General features: G+C 41.7%; 1 protein-coding gene across 5 annotated transcripts in view; it reads left to right on the top strand.

The window, feature by feature from the left end:
• The window catches only part of sorcs1 (sortilin-related VPS10 domain containing receptor 1), a 133,296-nt gene that overhangs the window by 99,845 nt on the left and 19,367 nt on the right, over positions 1–14,084 (top strand). For all 5 annotated transcript variants that reach the window (XR_003832806.1, XR_003832809.1, XM_029439693.1 and 2 more), the window contains exons 6-15: positions 1,269–1,333; positions 3,086–3,204; positions 3,401–3,490; positions 4,623–4,802; positions 5,887–6,033; positions 6,931–7,033; positions 9,466–9,542; positions 10,266–10,357; positions 10,725–10,832; positions 12,659–12,776. Coding sequence is in view for 3 of the 5 variants with exons in the window: in XM_029439693.1 (XP_029295553.1) it covers positions 1,269–1,333; positions 3,086–3,204; positions 3,401–3,490; positions 4,623–4,802; positions 5,887–6,033; positions 6,931–7,033; positions 9,466–9,542; positions 10,266–10,357; positions 10,725–10,832; positions 12,659–12,776 (1,099 nt within the window). In the remaining 2 variants the exon portion in view is untranslated. The remainder of the gene's footprint in view (positions 1–1,268; positions 1,334–3,085; positions 3,205–3,400; positions 3,491–4,622; positions 4,803–5,886; positions 6,034–6,930; positions 7,034–9,465; positions 9,543–10,265; positions 10,358–10,724; positions 10,833–12,658; positions 12,777–14,084) is intronic.

Here is a 14,084-nt window from a genome sequence, read left to right as displayed (position 1 = left end):
GGCAGCCAGTAGTGAAGGGAGCCTGGAGGGCTGATGCTGCAGAAGCTGTCAGAGTTCTATTTTGGGACGCACACTGTGCGGTAGGTGTGGTGGTAGCCCTGGTAATGAGGCTGCAGAGGGAGCTTTTGTCTGCTGTACATGTGGCCACCAAACATGTAAATAAGATGAAGAGTCGTCAGCTCATTTGCGATTTGGTCAACCTGAGCAGTGCTCAGTCACACAGCGCAGGTCAGTTGTGTAAGGCAGCGAGTTAAACAAACAGCACTCTAAATTCTATTCACTCATTCAGCTATAAGTGGTTTGTGAGATTATCCTGTGCAGCCGTGAAATGTTTTCTATATGACATTACAGACCTCTACAAGAACCTCTCCACCTGTTCTGACATCAAGTCTCCTCAGAGACCACACAGCTGTCCAAACATACACACACAGAGACAATACTGCAGGCCGGAAAATTAGAAGCTGAGCTTACCACCACTTAGTGGTAAACAGATACAAACTAGAGAAATCCACTAACTCAAAAAGTTAATCTTTGCTTCCTGCACACTGTTCATGGTACCTGAATGGATTATTCAGTGGAAATGGAAATGTGGTTTGGATAAGTAGACTGTTCTATTCACAATTGTGTTTCATCTGGGAAATCACCAATACTACGATAAGTATAATGATTAGACGCTATGGTGGTCTCTCACTGAGTCTGCTTCTCATTCTCCTCACAGAGACCCCCTTTATTCCTCTTTATGTGTGGAATACCTGTGGACACATTATCTCTTTTCTCTCCCCCGTCTCTCCCCGTTCTCCCTCTGTGTGTACTGCCTTTGCTTCTCCTCTGATCCCCCAGTCTTTTTAATACATATTTAATGCCGTAATGATTATATGCTATTCCATCTGTGGACATCCCTACTGTAGAGAGAAAATCAATGGCTTTTCCTCTCCTAATGATGTCAGGAAACATCTTCCTCCATCCGTCCGGGGGAAAAGGAGGGCTCTAAACATTTAGAACACGCAGTAAACCCCAGGTCCTTTTTCCTCACACTTTAAATGACCATCCACAATGAAGACAAAGACACAGCAATTCCTGCTGATGTTCACCACAACTGCTTTGTCTTAACCTGAGCTCGTCTTAATCTGTCTTTAGTTTTACATTTGTATGACTTTGCGGGGTGCAATATTTCAGGTCAGATGGCAGCTACTCTACTGTAGGTGGCATCTGCAGGAAGGCAAAAGACCAGTGGTGATGTTCCTGAAACACATGTGTCTGCCTTTCAGGTCGAAAATGGGTCTGGACAAAGAGCCAGGCTTAATTCACCTGGAAACCAGCATCTCTGAAGGACGTGAGTAATTGAATTCCGAGTTCAGCGCTCCATTTTCTCGTGTCTTTGTACTGTATCGTGAGCATTGTGCTAAAGTAGAGAGGAATTGGGAGTTGTGTGGACAATTCTGCTAAAGGGTAATGCAAAGGGACAGCATAAATGGCCAAGTCTGGGGACACACAATGACAATGGAGAGAAAAGTAATGCATATATTAGAATTCTTTTAAAAGCAAGTGATTTAGCTCAGTGGCGCTCACGTAGGTAAAGAGAAATATCACTCTTCCTACTGAATGACAATGAACACTGGGATATTGTGGGTTGATATATGGTAGTTGACTTGATTTGATTGCTGAGTCTGATGTTCATGTGACCACCACTAAGCCAGAGGCAGACTAGTATTTGACGTGATAATGTACAGTCATCTCATTTAGCCACGTAAAAAGCTTCAAAATTCACAAATGTGGTATTTACTGATGTTATTTATCTTGTAGAACAAAACCTTAAAATCTCTTCAGCTTGTATTAAGCACATGCCTTATTTCCAGCATCAAACCAAAAACCCATGAAAAAATATTATTCAATGTATTATTATTATTAATATTATTCATTTTAATTTGTATTATTATTATTATTATTATTATTATTATTATTATTATTATTATTATTATGTGAAATGTAGGATCAAGCATTGTCAGCTTGACCCATACCAGGGACTGAAAGTCAGCATATCTCAGCCTCTACTTCAGTTTTGACCAATATTTTCTGAATCTGTCTTGTGAGCCCCCTAAAGGCCCTGTCACACATATCCGTATGGCAGAAATGTATGATATAAGGTATAAGTAGTATTCGTTAAGAGCTCACTGTGTTACGCTGGGGTGCGTTGTTGAACGCTGATGTTTTGAGCATGTTCAAAATTACCGGACGTACCCGACGTGTGCTTCATAAGATATGCAGACGTTACGCTACGTTAAACATACGTGAATACGGAATACGTGAATACGTGAATACGTGAATACGTGAATACGTGAATACGTACGTGAATACGTACGTGAATACGTACGTGAATACTTACCTATGTAAGGGTTGGAGTACACTTGTTGGAGTACCCCTTTAATTCATAAATACTGTAATATTTCCTCTCAATTAGCTTTAAGAAAGCCTTCAAAGTATCAGTGCAACTTTTCTGTCAGAACACTCTTTTTTAGGCCAACACAATAGAGAAAAGACAATCATACAAACACACATAGCAAACATCAGTGGTGTCAGATATCGCGGTCACACAGCCAGAGACTATCACTATTGATCATGTGCTTGCGGACAAAACCGACATATATTTGGCAGAGGCTAATATATGGGGACAGGCCCTCTCCCAGCGCTGCGATTGAAGGCAAAGAAAGCAATTGGCCTCTCTGGTCATCCGTCTTCCCCTCCGCCCAGTTCCTCCCTTACTGGGACCACTTTATTGACACGAGTAATGTAGGAGGCCAAAAGTGGCCACTTGGCTCTGGTTGAAGGCTGCCCTTCTTCATTGGCTGAAACCATTACTGATGCCATGGCTTGACGTGTGTGTGTGTGTGTGTGTGTGTGTGTGTGTGTGTGCGTGTGGGTGTGGGTGTGTCTGTGTCTGTGTCTCTGTGTGTGTGTGTGGGTGTGGGTGTGTCTGTGTCTGTGTCTCTCTGTGTGTGTGTGTGTGTGTGTGTGTGTGTGTGTGTGTGTGTGTGTGTGTGTGTGTGTGTGTGTGTGTGTGTGTGTGTGTGTGTGTGTGTGGGAACAGAGGCGCTGTATGTCACCTGCAAGCTGCAGAACTGCACAGATGCCAACAAGAGCAAACCATTCCCCGGCTACATTGACCCCAATTCTCTGGTGGTACAAGATGAGTATGTGTTTGTCCAGGTAGGTAATTGTCCAGTGTGCTCAGTGAAAAACAATGTATGAGACAAAGGAATTTTGTAAGGACATTTTTCAAGGTCATTCTTAGAGAAGTGTTATTAGTGCATATGTATGTGTTCCTTTGGTGGAGAAAAATGCTTTGTCTGTTTTGTTTATGTGTCTCCCAAATGTTTTCACTCAACGGTTTCATCACTTTAAGGTGTCAGCCGCAGGAAGGCCAATCTACTATGTGTCTGCTAAAAGAGATGTCTTCACACCAATGAAGCTGCCCAAGTACACACTGCCCAAGGTAAATATACCGGCTGAATAAAAAGACCGTAATAATCCAGATTGTATCATGGGTCACCAAAAATATAAGATACAAATGTCAAATGTAGTGAGTAGTGCTGCAGTTGGTGGAAGTTATCTGCGTTCAATGCTCTGTTTGGTATGTGGGCTAAAGTTGCAGTAAGGCGTCACTTCATCGCTGGCTCTGCGTGACACTCACTCTCTCTGTTATTTATGGGCAAATCAAGGCCAAAAGTAACTCTCACAGTGCTTCCACAATTGTTATTCCGTGCTGCTCCATGTGCGCATGGCTTCGCTTGTCACGTCCCCATTGACAATTAGACATGTTTTATTCAATCAAGCCCTAGGCGCCTCGGTTGCTGTCGGCTCACTGCAAGGTGTTATTGGCACAGTCAGAGGTAGATGAAGCACACAACCAAACAGCATGGCCTCAGCTGCATAATCTCTGCCCAATTAAAGCCTGACATGTTAGTGTTAACGCTTGTAGTATCCTCTTAGTTAGAATGTGTCTCCACAGAAGATGATGTTATTCTGATTATTGACTATGATTAAGCCCAGCAGGGGGCTGAAAACAGTATACAATCTAAAAGTTTGTATATTTCTCATTGAAGACAAGAGATTGTGCGTTTGATTGTAATAAGATAATTAAAATCTCCACAAATACAAAGTAGACTTTATTCAGGTTAGCTGCTCTTTATTCTGTTTATTTTAGAAAAAAGAAAATGTGAAAGGATCATGTTTAGAAGAAGATGTTTGCCTTTTATTCAAAGTAAAAATGTATTCTATGTTGAAAATACAATAAGTGTCCCGTTATATCAAGAACAAGTCTCATTTAAATGAGATTCATAACATAACAAGATATGTTTCATGTTGTAATGATATATTTGTCCTATTACTACATGCCAAATCATTACATTTCCTGTTGAAATAACATATAACAAAACCAACTATCTCTCTTTAAAACAAGAAACACTTCTCATTACACCACAGCACACAAATAAAGTCAAATAAAAAAAGGCCACACACAGCCTGTACTTAAAAACAAAGCCAGGATAAAGGGGAACATTAAGAAGAAATATAAAAGAGAGTTATATTATGTATGATTATAATCCCATACTTTGCCTCTCTGCCAGGACCTGCATGTGATCAGTACGGATGAAAACCGTGTAGTTGCAGCCGTACAGGAGTGGAACCAGAACGAAACCTACAACCTGTACGTGTCGGACACGTCGGGGGTCTACTACACCCTGGCTCTGGGGAACGTGGTCAGCAGCATGGGCCCCGAGGGCAACGTCATGGTCGACCTCTATGAGGTAAACAAACATCGACATGGCAACCCGTACCTGTACGTCGGGTACGGTGCTTGAAGTAGATTCTGCTTTAGTTTTCGATTGATATGCTGTACGTGAGGCCCACCACCACGTCTGCTGTATTCATTTTGGCAAATTAATTCTATTTAAATAACAGTATCAAATAAAAGCCTGCTTGATGGGTGCTCAGCCCACAGGTTTAATATGAACACTGATCAATATTTTAGTGCTAGGAGGCAGAGATGATGAAATGTACTTGTTTTGTCATTTTGGAAACAACCCCTGCTGCTGTAAGCCTACAGTCTTCAGAGCACATTGTGTGAATACGAAGCAGCTTCAAAGTGCTGACATCAACAAAAGCACGAGGGGATTGTGCCAGGGATATAGATTTTTGGGAGGCTGAGATTATTTCATTCTTTGATGAATAACTGCAGATATTACTTCACAAAATGCACCTAATCCAAAAAGGAAAAAAACGTGTGTTAGGGGCAAATATTCAGGCTCTGATACTCAGGTATTCAGGTACTCAGGTACTCAGGTACTCAGCTACTCAGGTACTCAGGTACTCAGCTACTCAGCTACTCAGGTACGGTTTTTAAAGACATAGCCGCACCGAGCGTAGGCTGAAACTATATCTCTGAATCCAATAATTAAGCTGTTGTTGATGCTGCTCGTGTCTTGCTATGGCCTCGGTGATCAAATCAAATCCACTGTTTTGATTGAGGTCGCCACCCAAAACGTAGGATATGCTAAATCTCTCCTCCCAGGGAGGTTGAAGTATCTGTCAATTACTAAAGTGGAGTTTCATCACCTGATGCAACTGTCACTGACTCAATTCAGTATCCCTAACCTATTCCTGTGGGCCTCCAACAAGCAGTCAGATTCATTTGAGACACACATTGATTACTAAGAAGTCCCCCAACAGTCAATCATTTCCCACTCAGTGTTTGGTTTAGTTGGGAATACAGAAGAGGTAAGCGTGTGTGGGTGTGATGTGATTTTCTGCAACTCGAAGATACAGAATTGCTTAATATCCTTTAGACATGTGAAGTCTGCGTCTGTTTTTCATTTCTTTCTAATTTCACAGGTAGCGGGAATAAAGGGGATGTTCCTAGCCAACAAAAGGACGGATAACCAAGTGAAGACGCACATCACCTACAACAGAGGCAGAGACTGGAGGCTACTGCAGGCCCCGAGCAAAGACCTGAGGGGCAACAGCATTCACTGTGTGCTCGTGAGTGTCTGCGTATCTGCGAGCGCGCTGCGTTCATTCGTGTTTTTGTATGTGTGCGCTTCCATCAAAGAGACGCCTTGACAGGAGTTGACTGATCCCAGCAGCAATGAGAGGCCGAGTTTAGAAAGAGCAGCGCCCGTCAAAGCTGAGTGCTCTGAGGCTGCTGAGCTGAAAGGTCAGACATTTTGATTCAGTCCAATAAGCTGACCTCCCATTTAAGCAACAAAGACAAAGAGGTGTCAAACAGAAAAGCAAACGCTTTTTTTCTTCCTGAAAGCCTCTGAAAGTTGGGAGCTTCTTGTGGTCTCGTCTAGTCAAGTTTTCACTCAAAAGCCAATTTAAAGTAACTAATATAAGTGCGTATCTGTTTAACTACAGATTTGGTGTTTGTTGATGAAGCACGTTCTCTGCTATCACCCTCCTAATGCTTGAATGAGAAAGAAGCCAGACTAAGACGTGCCAGTGTAGATTTGATGATTTGTGTCACGGCTGCACACATCATCTGCACTAGCTCATCTTCTCTTAACGTGACTTTATATAAAAAGAAATCACCCTTTTTGATAAACCAATTAGTGATTGTGTGTCATGCCTCACCTTCCACACATATTATACAGTCATTTGTCAGGAAATGTCAGAGTTTTAATAAACCTCTAAACAGCCCGTCACAACATGGCCTGCACTACTGGCATTTTGCCGGGTCGTAATGAGAATTGTGTCGCTAAAGGTTAACCCAATCAAAAGGAATGGTGAAACCCGCCAATAGGGAAATGGTGTTTGTGATAAAAACGTGTGACTTGGGGGGGTTGTGCATCCAGTTGATGCAACAGCTGTTTTATTCAGAGGCGTCTTTTGAAGGTTTTTAGTTTTGATAACAGACTCTGTGATTTTTTTCTGCAGCCCTACTGTTCATTACATCTTCATCTTCACGTGTCTGCAAATCCCTACACATCTGGAAACATAGCCAGCAGGGACTCAGCGCCAGGAATCATTGTCGCGTCAGGTGGGTGAGAGGGAATCTCTTTTGAGTAACATGTTGTTTCTCTTTTCTCTGTCTACTTGGAGGGTTTTTTCTCTAAAAAAGAACCCCCCCCGTTGAAACCCTTAATGAGCTTTTTGTTTTGATTAGTACAAAGTAATTAATAGATGCATTCTCTACCAGGTGCTCACAGCTGTGTTTGTGCTTTTGAAGCCACTGGATTAAAACAGACTTGAATTTTACAATTAAAAAATAAGTTACACATACAGCAGAAGTCAAATTCTAAAAGAATGTTAAGCCAATGCATCCAATGGAGCTGTTGAAATGCTTTATTGTATGGTTTGCTTTAATTGAATCCATCACAAGACAACAAAGGAGACACAGAAAGATCCATCTGGTATTTCCCAAGTTTTGTTTTTAGTGGCAATGACATTCACAATTAAGTTTCTTTTCTCCATCCATGGACGCAGTAGATAGTATCATGCTAACTCGAAGAGACAAAGACCACGGAAATCACTTAGACAGACAAAGCCAAAGAAATGTGCCTCTTTCAGTTAGTTGGAAATCTTGGCCCTCAACATTTCAGTGCAGTGATGTTTCCAAAACGGCACTGGAGGTCTCATCGCGGCGTTTTTCTATCTAATTGCATTTGGCTGTTTGCAGGTTTTAGCTTTTTACTAACCCTAACCCTAACCCTGTTCAGCATCAGGATATGACTCCCTGACAACATACATGTGTCACCTCACCTTTGAGCAGGGGCAAATGACAGAACGAAAAACTATATAATCCTCGTGTTTTAGCCCTCAGGAACAAGGATGCTCTCATCCTTGTTTCTGAGAACACAGGAGAGAAAGCAAAGACTCTCATTGACTCAGTGGAGAGAAAACAAAGAAATTGAGGAATATGAGACCAGCAGCTCCTCAGGTGTATTCACACCTCAGTGATATTTACTCCCGCATGGACCGGCACTGTCAAAAACACATCAGCACACGCTTCGGGTGTCTGGAGAAGGTGTCTGGACCTTTGTGAAACATTTTAAATCAAACAGGCTTTTTACGGATGTGGGAATAAAACAATCGTCTGATTGTGTTTGATCTCTGTCATTATCGAAGCTACAAAATGAACAGTTCAAGGTGAAATCTGGTATTGTTTCAGCTTGTAAAATAACCAACAAGAAAACAAACTTTTACATCCTGGGCTAAATTTGGTAGTTGTGGCCATCGTTCCCGACGCTTACTTACTCACCAACTCAAGTCAATTCTAGAGATACAGTCACATTAGACATTGCAAGACCAACAGCTCAGCTTAACCTAACCAAGTACTTCTGTTTGAATTAATAACGTTGGCCAAAGGGGTAAAGGGGTATCCAGTGCGTTAAAAAGGCCAAATAATGGCCAAAAGTAAGATCTCAGTTGTACGTTTTTGGTTTTGAAAAAGTAGTTTAGTTGCATAGCAAAAGTAACAACAAATGTTTAAAAGAGAACAACAGAATATGGTTCGGGAGGCCATCATCAACCAACACCAAACCAGAATAAACTCCCTTCCGCTCTCCACTACCTTCACCACTTCTGCTATTCCCCTAAGGTTGTAGTTCAAACATGAACCACTATGTTGGCCCAAAGTGAAGGTGTGAGACTCCCGGGACTAGAATCACTGTTGTCAGTTGGTAAAACAGACACACTGAGTACTGAAACGCAAGGCAATGTGTGCCCTGTGTACCCTGACCCTAACCCGTGTGGATGACAGCAGGAACACTGTGTGTCTGGTGTAGACAGTCAGGGACACTGGAGAAAAAAGATGTGTTTAAATGCAATATATTTAATGCATTTTTTTTACGTTCAAGATAAACACTTTATAGAATATTTTACTTGTCAAGCACACAACTGTGGTGTGTTGCACATGTCTACACATACCTCTACATCACTGCAGTAAGGTGAGAACATCATCCTCTGGAGGTCAGAAAAATGGAGATTTTCAGCTGGTGTTCGGTCACTCTCTAAATGTATGGGTTGTAAAACAAACCGTTTCCCACAAGGGGACAACCATGCCACTGAAACACTTACAGTACTTTTCTCCCTCGCATTTAACCACCTGGCACCAATTACAGGCTAAATGAACACAATCACAGCAGTCTGCACAGCGTTAGGAAAGCTTGTCTTAATATGGTCAGAACTGCTGAAAGATGAAAACAGTAATCTGGATTTATTAGTTAATTTAAGGGTTTGGGCAAATGTCGCAATGCACAGTGGAGTTTCTGGAGCACTCTAATTACAGCTCCAGTCTGCAGCTGCAGGTGGGAGCCCCCTGCTGTATTACCACTGCTGCTCTAAAAACTCTTTATAACATTTTGGATTGATTTGAGCTCAAAAATGTATATTTTCCTGTGTCTGCATGAAACAATACCCCACCTGAAACACTCACTGTAGTATGTCTTCTGTCTGCCGCTTCACCTCCAGGATCCATCGGCTCAGAGCTGAGCAGCAGCAACGTCAGCGTGTTCGTCGCCTCGGATGCAGGAAACACGTGGAGACAGGTGATGGTGCTTTTTTTGTTGGAATAATGTCTCTTTACTATAAATCTGATGATGCTGCGTATTTTTTTAAAAGATGATATTTTGGAAATATTTGTGGAAACATCATCCACCTTTACACTTTACATTTGAGTGCCGATTTTTGTAATCACAACACAACAACTCAGATGTATACAGCTAATATACATATACATAAACCTATATTTATATATACACACTCGATTCTAAGCCATTATACATTTTTATTACAGTTCGAATATTTTCAATATTAAAGACTCTCCCCTTATAATTCATTTTTCTAATGATGTGCACAATTGAATCACAGCCACTCACCATATGGAGCACAAGGAGCTGGCTAATCCTCACTGAAATGATCCTCCTCACTCACTCGTCCTGATCATAGTTTCATATAACCTTTTAAACCAGAGCTTTTTAAGGCCGACAATCAAAGGAAATGTTAAGAGTTATTTGATTCAGTCTCTGCATACAGTGCCTGTGTGTGGCCTTTACCTCACTCCATTCTGCTTTTTTGTAATTAAACACGGCAATGAAAAATAATTATTTGGAGGCTGATGTAGCAAGTTCTACCCGTGATGTGTACCGTGTTTGTTTGGTGTATTATTAGTTGGCTTATTTGAAGGATACAGTGTGGGTGTGTGCAGACGTGTTGGACCTGTACACGTGTAACAAACAGAGTGAGCGCTCTCTCCCTTTCTGTCCCTGCAGATCTTCGACGAGGAGTATGCAGTGCTGTATCTCGACCAAGGAGGAGCCTTAGTCGCAATAAGACACACTCCGCTTCCCATCCGACACCTGTGGTGAGTCATTATGACAGAGACGCCACTTGTCACAGCGTGACTAATTCCCTCAGAGGAAGCCTTGAGTCTTAAGTTAGTCAAACAAAGGCAAATGAGTTTGTCTTCGATGTAGGGGGTGATATTATTCTAAGCAGAAAACCCACCAGCCAAACAAAAGTCTTCTTTGGCAATTGTCATTCAATTTCACCTTTACGTGTTTGAAGCCATAATGAGCTTCTACTGATCAGTGTTCACTCAGCACAGCGCCTCAGCCCTGCGCCGAATATGAAATAAAGTTGTCCGACAACTCTCAGGGTCATTAGCTTGTGCACACATTCGGGAGGGGTTAGCGTTTGGTGCCTTGTGCAATGGCTGTTTGTGTTCCCAGGTTGAGCTTCGATGAAGGACGACAGTGGAACAAGTACAGCTTCACCAACACACCTCTGTTCGTGGACGGGGTGCTGGGAGAGCCCGGGGAGGAGACCCTCATCATGACGTGAGTGACAAACATTTGTCAACGTGGAAATCAATCAATCACACTGAGAAATCTAAGTAGCAACACATAGCATCTGTGTGTGTGTGTGTGTGTGTGCTATCATCTCCCTTAACCCATGTATCTATATCTAAGCCTGCTCGATTCAGCGTTCCTGACTGCCTGTTTTCCTTTTCATGAAAAAAAAAGATTCCTCTCAAGGTCTACCCAACATCAAAACTGGCAGTCTCCAGATTATGATCACAGGAGATCAATGCGTTGGCAGCCAGCGACAGCGTGACTGTCCATTTGAAGAACATGAAGGAAAATGATCAAAAAATGCCTGAGAAAACAGACAAGAAACTTTGGTCTAAAAAAGTTTTAACAGCATTAAGAAGTGGATAGAGTAGTTAGTGTCATTCACCGTGTCCCTGGAATCCAGATTTATGAAGATTCCTTTTGTGTTCGTTCACATTTTATATTAGAATAATAGCCCAGAGCTGGTGTGCGTGCATATGGTATGACACAGCACTACTCCCATATTGCAGCAGAGATTTAGGACTTTGGGATGTGTTACGAAAGGGTTTGCACAGCCATTACATCAATGTTTCAAGACACCTGCCATACGTGACAGTCGGCTCTGTAGTCAGCTCTACAGGAGAGTGAAAGCTTGCAGCCAGAGAGACAGAGGGGGAGAGAGAATAGGAAACTGCGCAGCAATATTCCCGATGAGAACAGAATAAAGGAGCAGTGTAAAGACAATGCTGGCAGCTTTGCACTAAGAATAGTTCTGGAGCAACAGAGCCTCTCAGCTGGCAGACACCACATTAGTTTTCATAAGACTATCATGCACTGTTTTCTTATCAATTTGTACTAATTTTTACAGTAAGTGCCTGTCATGGCCGGCTGCCTCGGGAGCTAATTGACAGATTGATTGTGATAAATATGTTGTAGTTCAAATAGTGAGGGGGGTCAGAGCTGAAAACACCCACTCAATTTAGCTGGAGATGGAATATTTATCTGGTTAATTTCATAACCTTGGATTCTGTTTTATTTTTGACCATTGGAATATATGGATATTCATTTTGAATATTAAGTTTTAGAAGAAATATACCATTTTAGTTCAAACTAACTATACAAAAAGTGTAAAAATGCCAGTTTGGGCATTATATTCCATCTTCTGACTTTAACTTCTTACATACTTGAATTACTACACTGTAAAACACTGAACATTTTACTTATACTTAACATTAAGTATAATCAGGAAAATGTACTTAAGGTATTAATAGTACTAGTACTCCATCCAGAAAAATGTCCCCCGTCACTGTTTATTAGTAACTAAAGCTGTCATAATAATAGTAAGAAGTACAATAATTCCCTCTGAGACCTATACATAATAAACTCAAGTTAAGTCCAAGTACTGTAAATGTGTTCCAAGTACAGCACTTGAGAATTACACCACTGGGAGTACAAAGTGAGTTTGTTTGGAACTCTTTTCAACTGCGGATCGATGCACATTTGGTGCCCTCGTCAGTATTTATGGTACCAGGATGGTGTGCATGGCATCAAAATATATTGACTACAGTGTGTGTGTGTGTGTGTGTGTGTGTGTGTGTGTGTGTGTGTGTGTGTTTTTTATTAGCGTTTCATTAACAATGAAGCTCTATGGCACAGAGGATTAAGATAAATCTTATTGGTACGATCCAGTCATTGTTAGTTTTGGTCCTTTTGTAGATTGTGTTCACACGAAGAAGAATGTAGTATATCAGCAGCCAACACTAACTCTGCTGGTCATGATCTGCAGCATGTTCCGTATATAACAAGCAGCACCATGCGTGGCTATTTTCCAGGATATTCGGCCACGTCAGTCATCGCTCGGAGTGGCAGCTGGTGAAAATAGACTTCAGGTCCATCTTCAACAAGAGGTGTACCGAGGCGGACTATCAGACGTGGCACCTCCTCAACCAGGTACAGTACATGCCAGCACAGAAATAAAGACTCTTTTTCTATCACACGTCCTTCTAAGTGTTTCTGACAATTTAAAGCTCAGATGGAATTCACTTAGCTCTTAACGGCCAACATGCTTTGAACGTAATTATTTATTTTATATCACAATTAATTTTTGATGACCCCTGGGCACAAATGTGCAAAAGGCCCGTGTACGTAGCGGCAGACCCCCAGAGGCCAGTGGTCATTATGTCTGTTTCAGTGACATTTTGCAGGTACAGCCGAACTGTTACTGCTCTGGAGCTCAAATATTGTGTTCATGTTGCAGATGAAAGGAGACTTTGCTGACTTTTTTGCAAAGATTTCTTCCGCAGCAGATCCACACTGACTGACTATTTTCTTTGTATTTTAATTGTTCTTAAAGTAAAATAAATATAATAAAAGTGATTAACCGATCAAAAAGGCAGATGCTCAATATCAAAAAAGCGATCAGGACGAGTCTTTGACTTTCCAACAGGAAATGTTAATGACCATAACTCCAAACAGAGGCTCTGGTTTAGGGACCCCCTCACCCCTTAGACCCCCTGTGCAAAGTGCTGCATAACTTAAACTGTGACCAAAACCACTCCTTTGTTCATATATTAATTATTCCTTATATAATAGATACTCAGTAGTTCCTCTCCTTTGAGCAATACATTGAGATTCCAGACACACATACATATACCATATATCAACAGCAAAGCAATACACACAGTAATGCTATACACACATCATCTTCTGTTCCATGGTGGGATTGTTTGACGTTACTATATGCGCAAAGAAGTTGGACACTCAAATAAAAAAGCAGAAAGTAAATAGTGCTCTCTGTAACACATGGGGAGTGACATCAGACACTATGTGTCCAATGTCAGCAGCATTCACTTGAATGCAGCCTGAATAAATCCCTAAAGAGGATTAAAGTTTTGACTTAATGAGCCATTATTCCAAAATAAAAATGTAAATTCCTTCATGGGAAATAATATGATCTAGTCTGTGGAGCTGGTCTTATAAGGTTTGGTTGATACAGGGTTTAGCTTGATCAAACGGCAGGCTTCAGCCTCAGGGTAATGTGTGATCACTGGCTGCTTTTAGCCTGGCTGTGTAGTGAGTGGACTACAGCTGGACATCTCTCAGTTCCCAGAACACTTATGCAGATTCTTCAGACGTTCCTGCTGATGCTCTGAGTCAACCGAGTCAAACCCCCTGCATACATTAAACATGCCTAAAACCCTTCAACCTGGCCTGGAGCCGAGCCAGAGACTGGAGCGTGACTTCATTCATGGGCCTCGT

Source organism: Cottoperca gobio, chromosome 1, assembly GCF_900634415.1.
Source record: "Cottoperca gobio chromosome 1, fCotGob3.1, whole genome shotgun sequence".
Lineage (NCBI taxonomy): Eukaryota > Metazoa > Chordata > Actinopteri > Perciformes > Bovichtidae > Cottoperca > Cottoperca gobio.
This window is presented reverse-complemented; position numbering and strand designations above follow the sequence as displayed.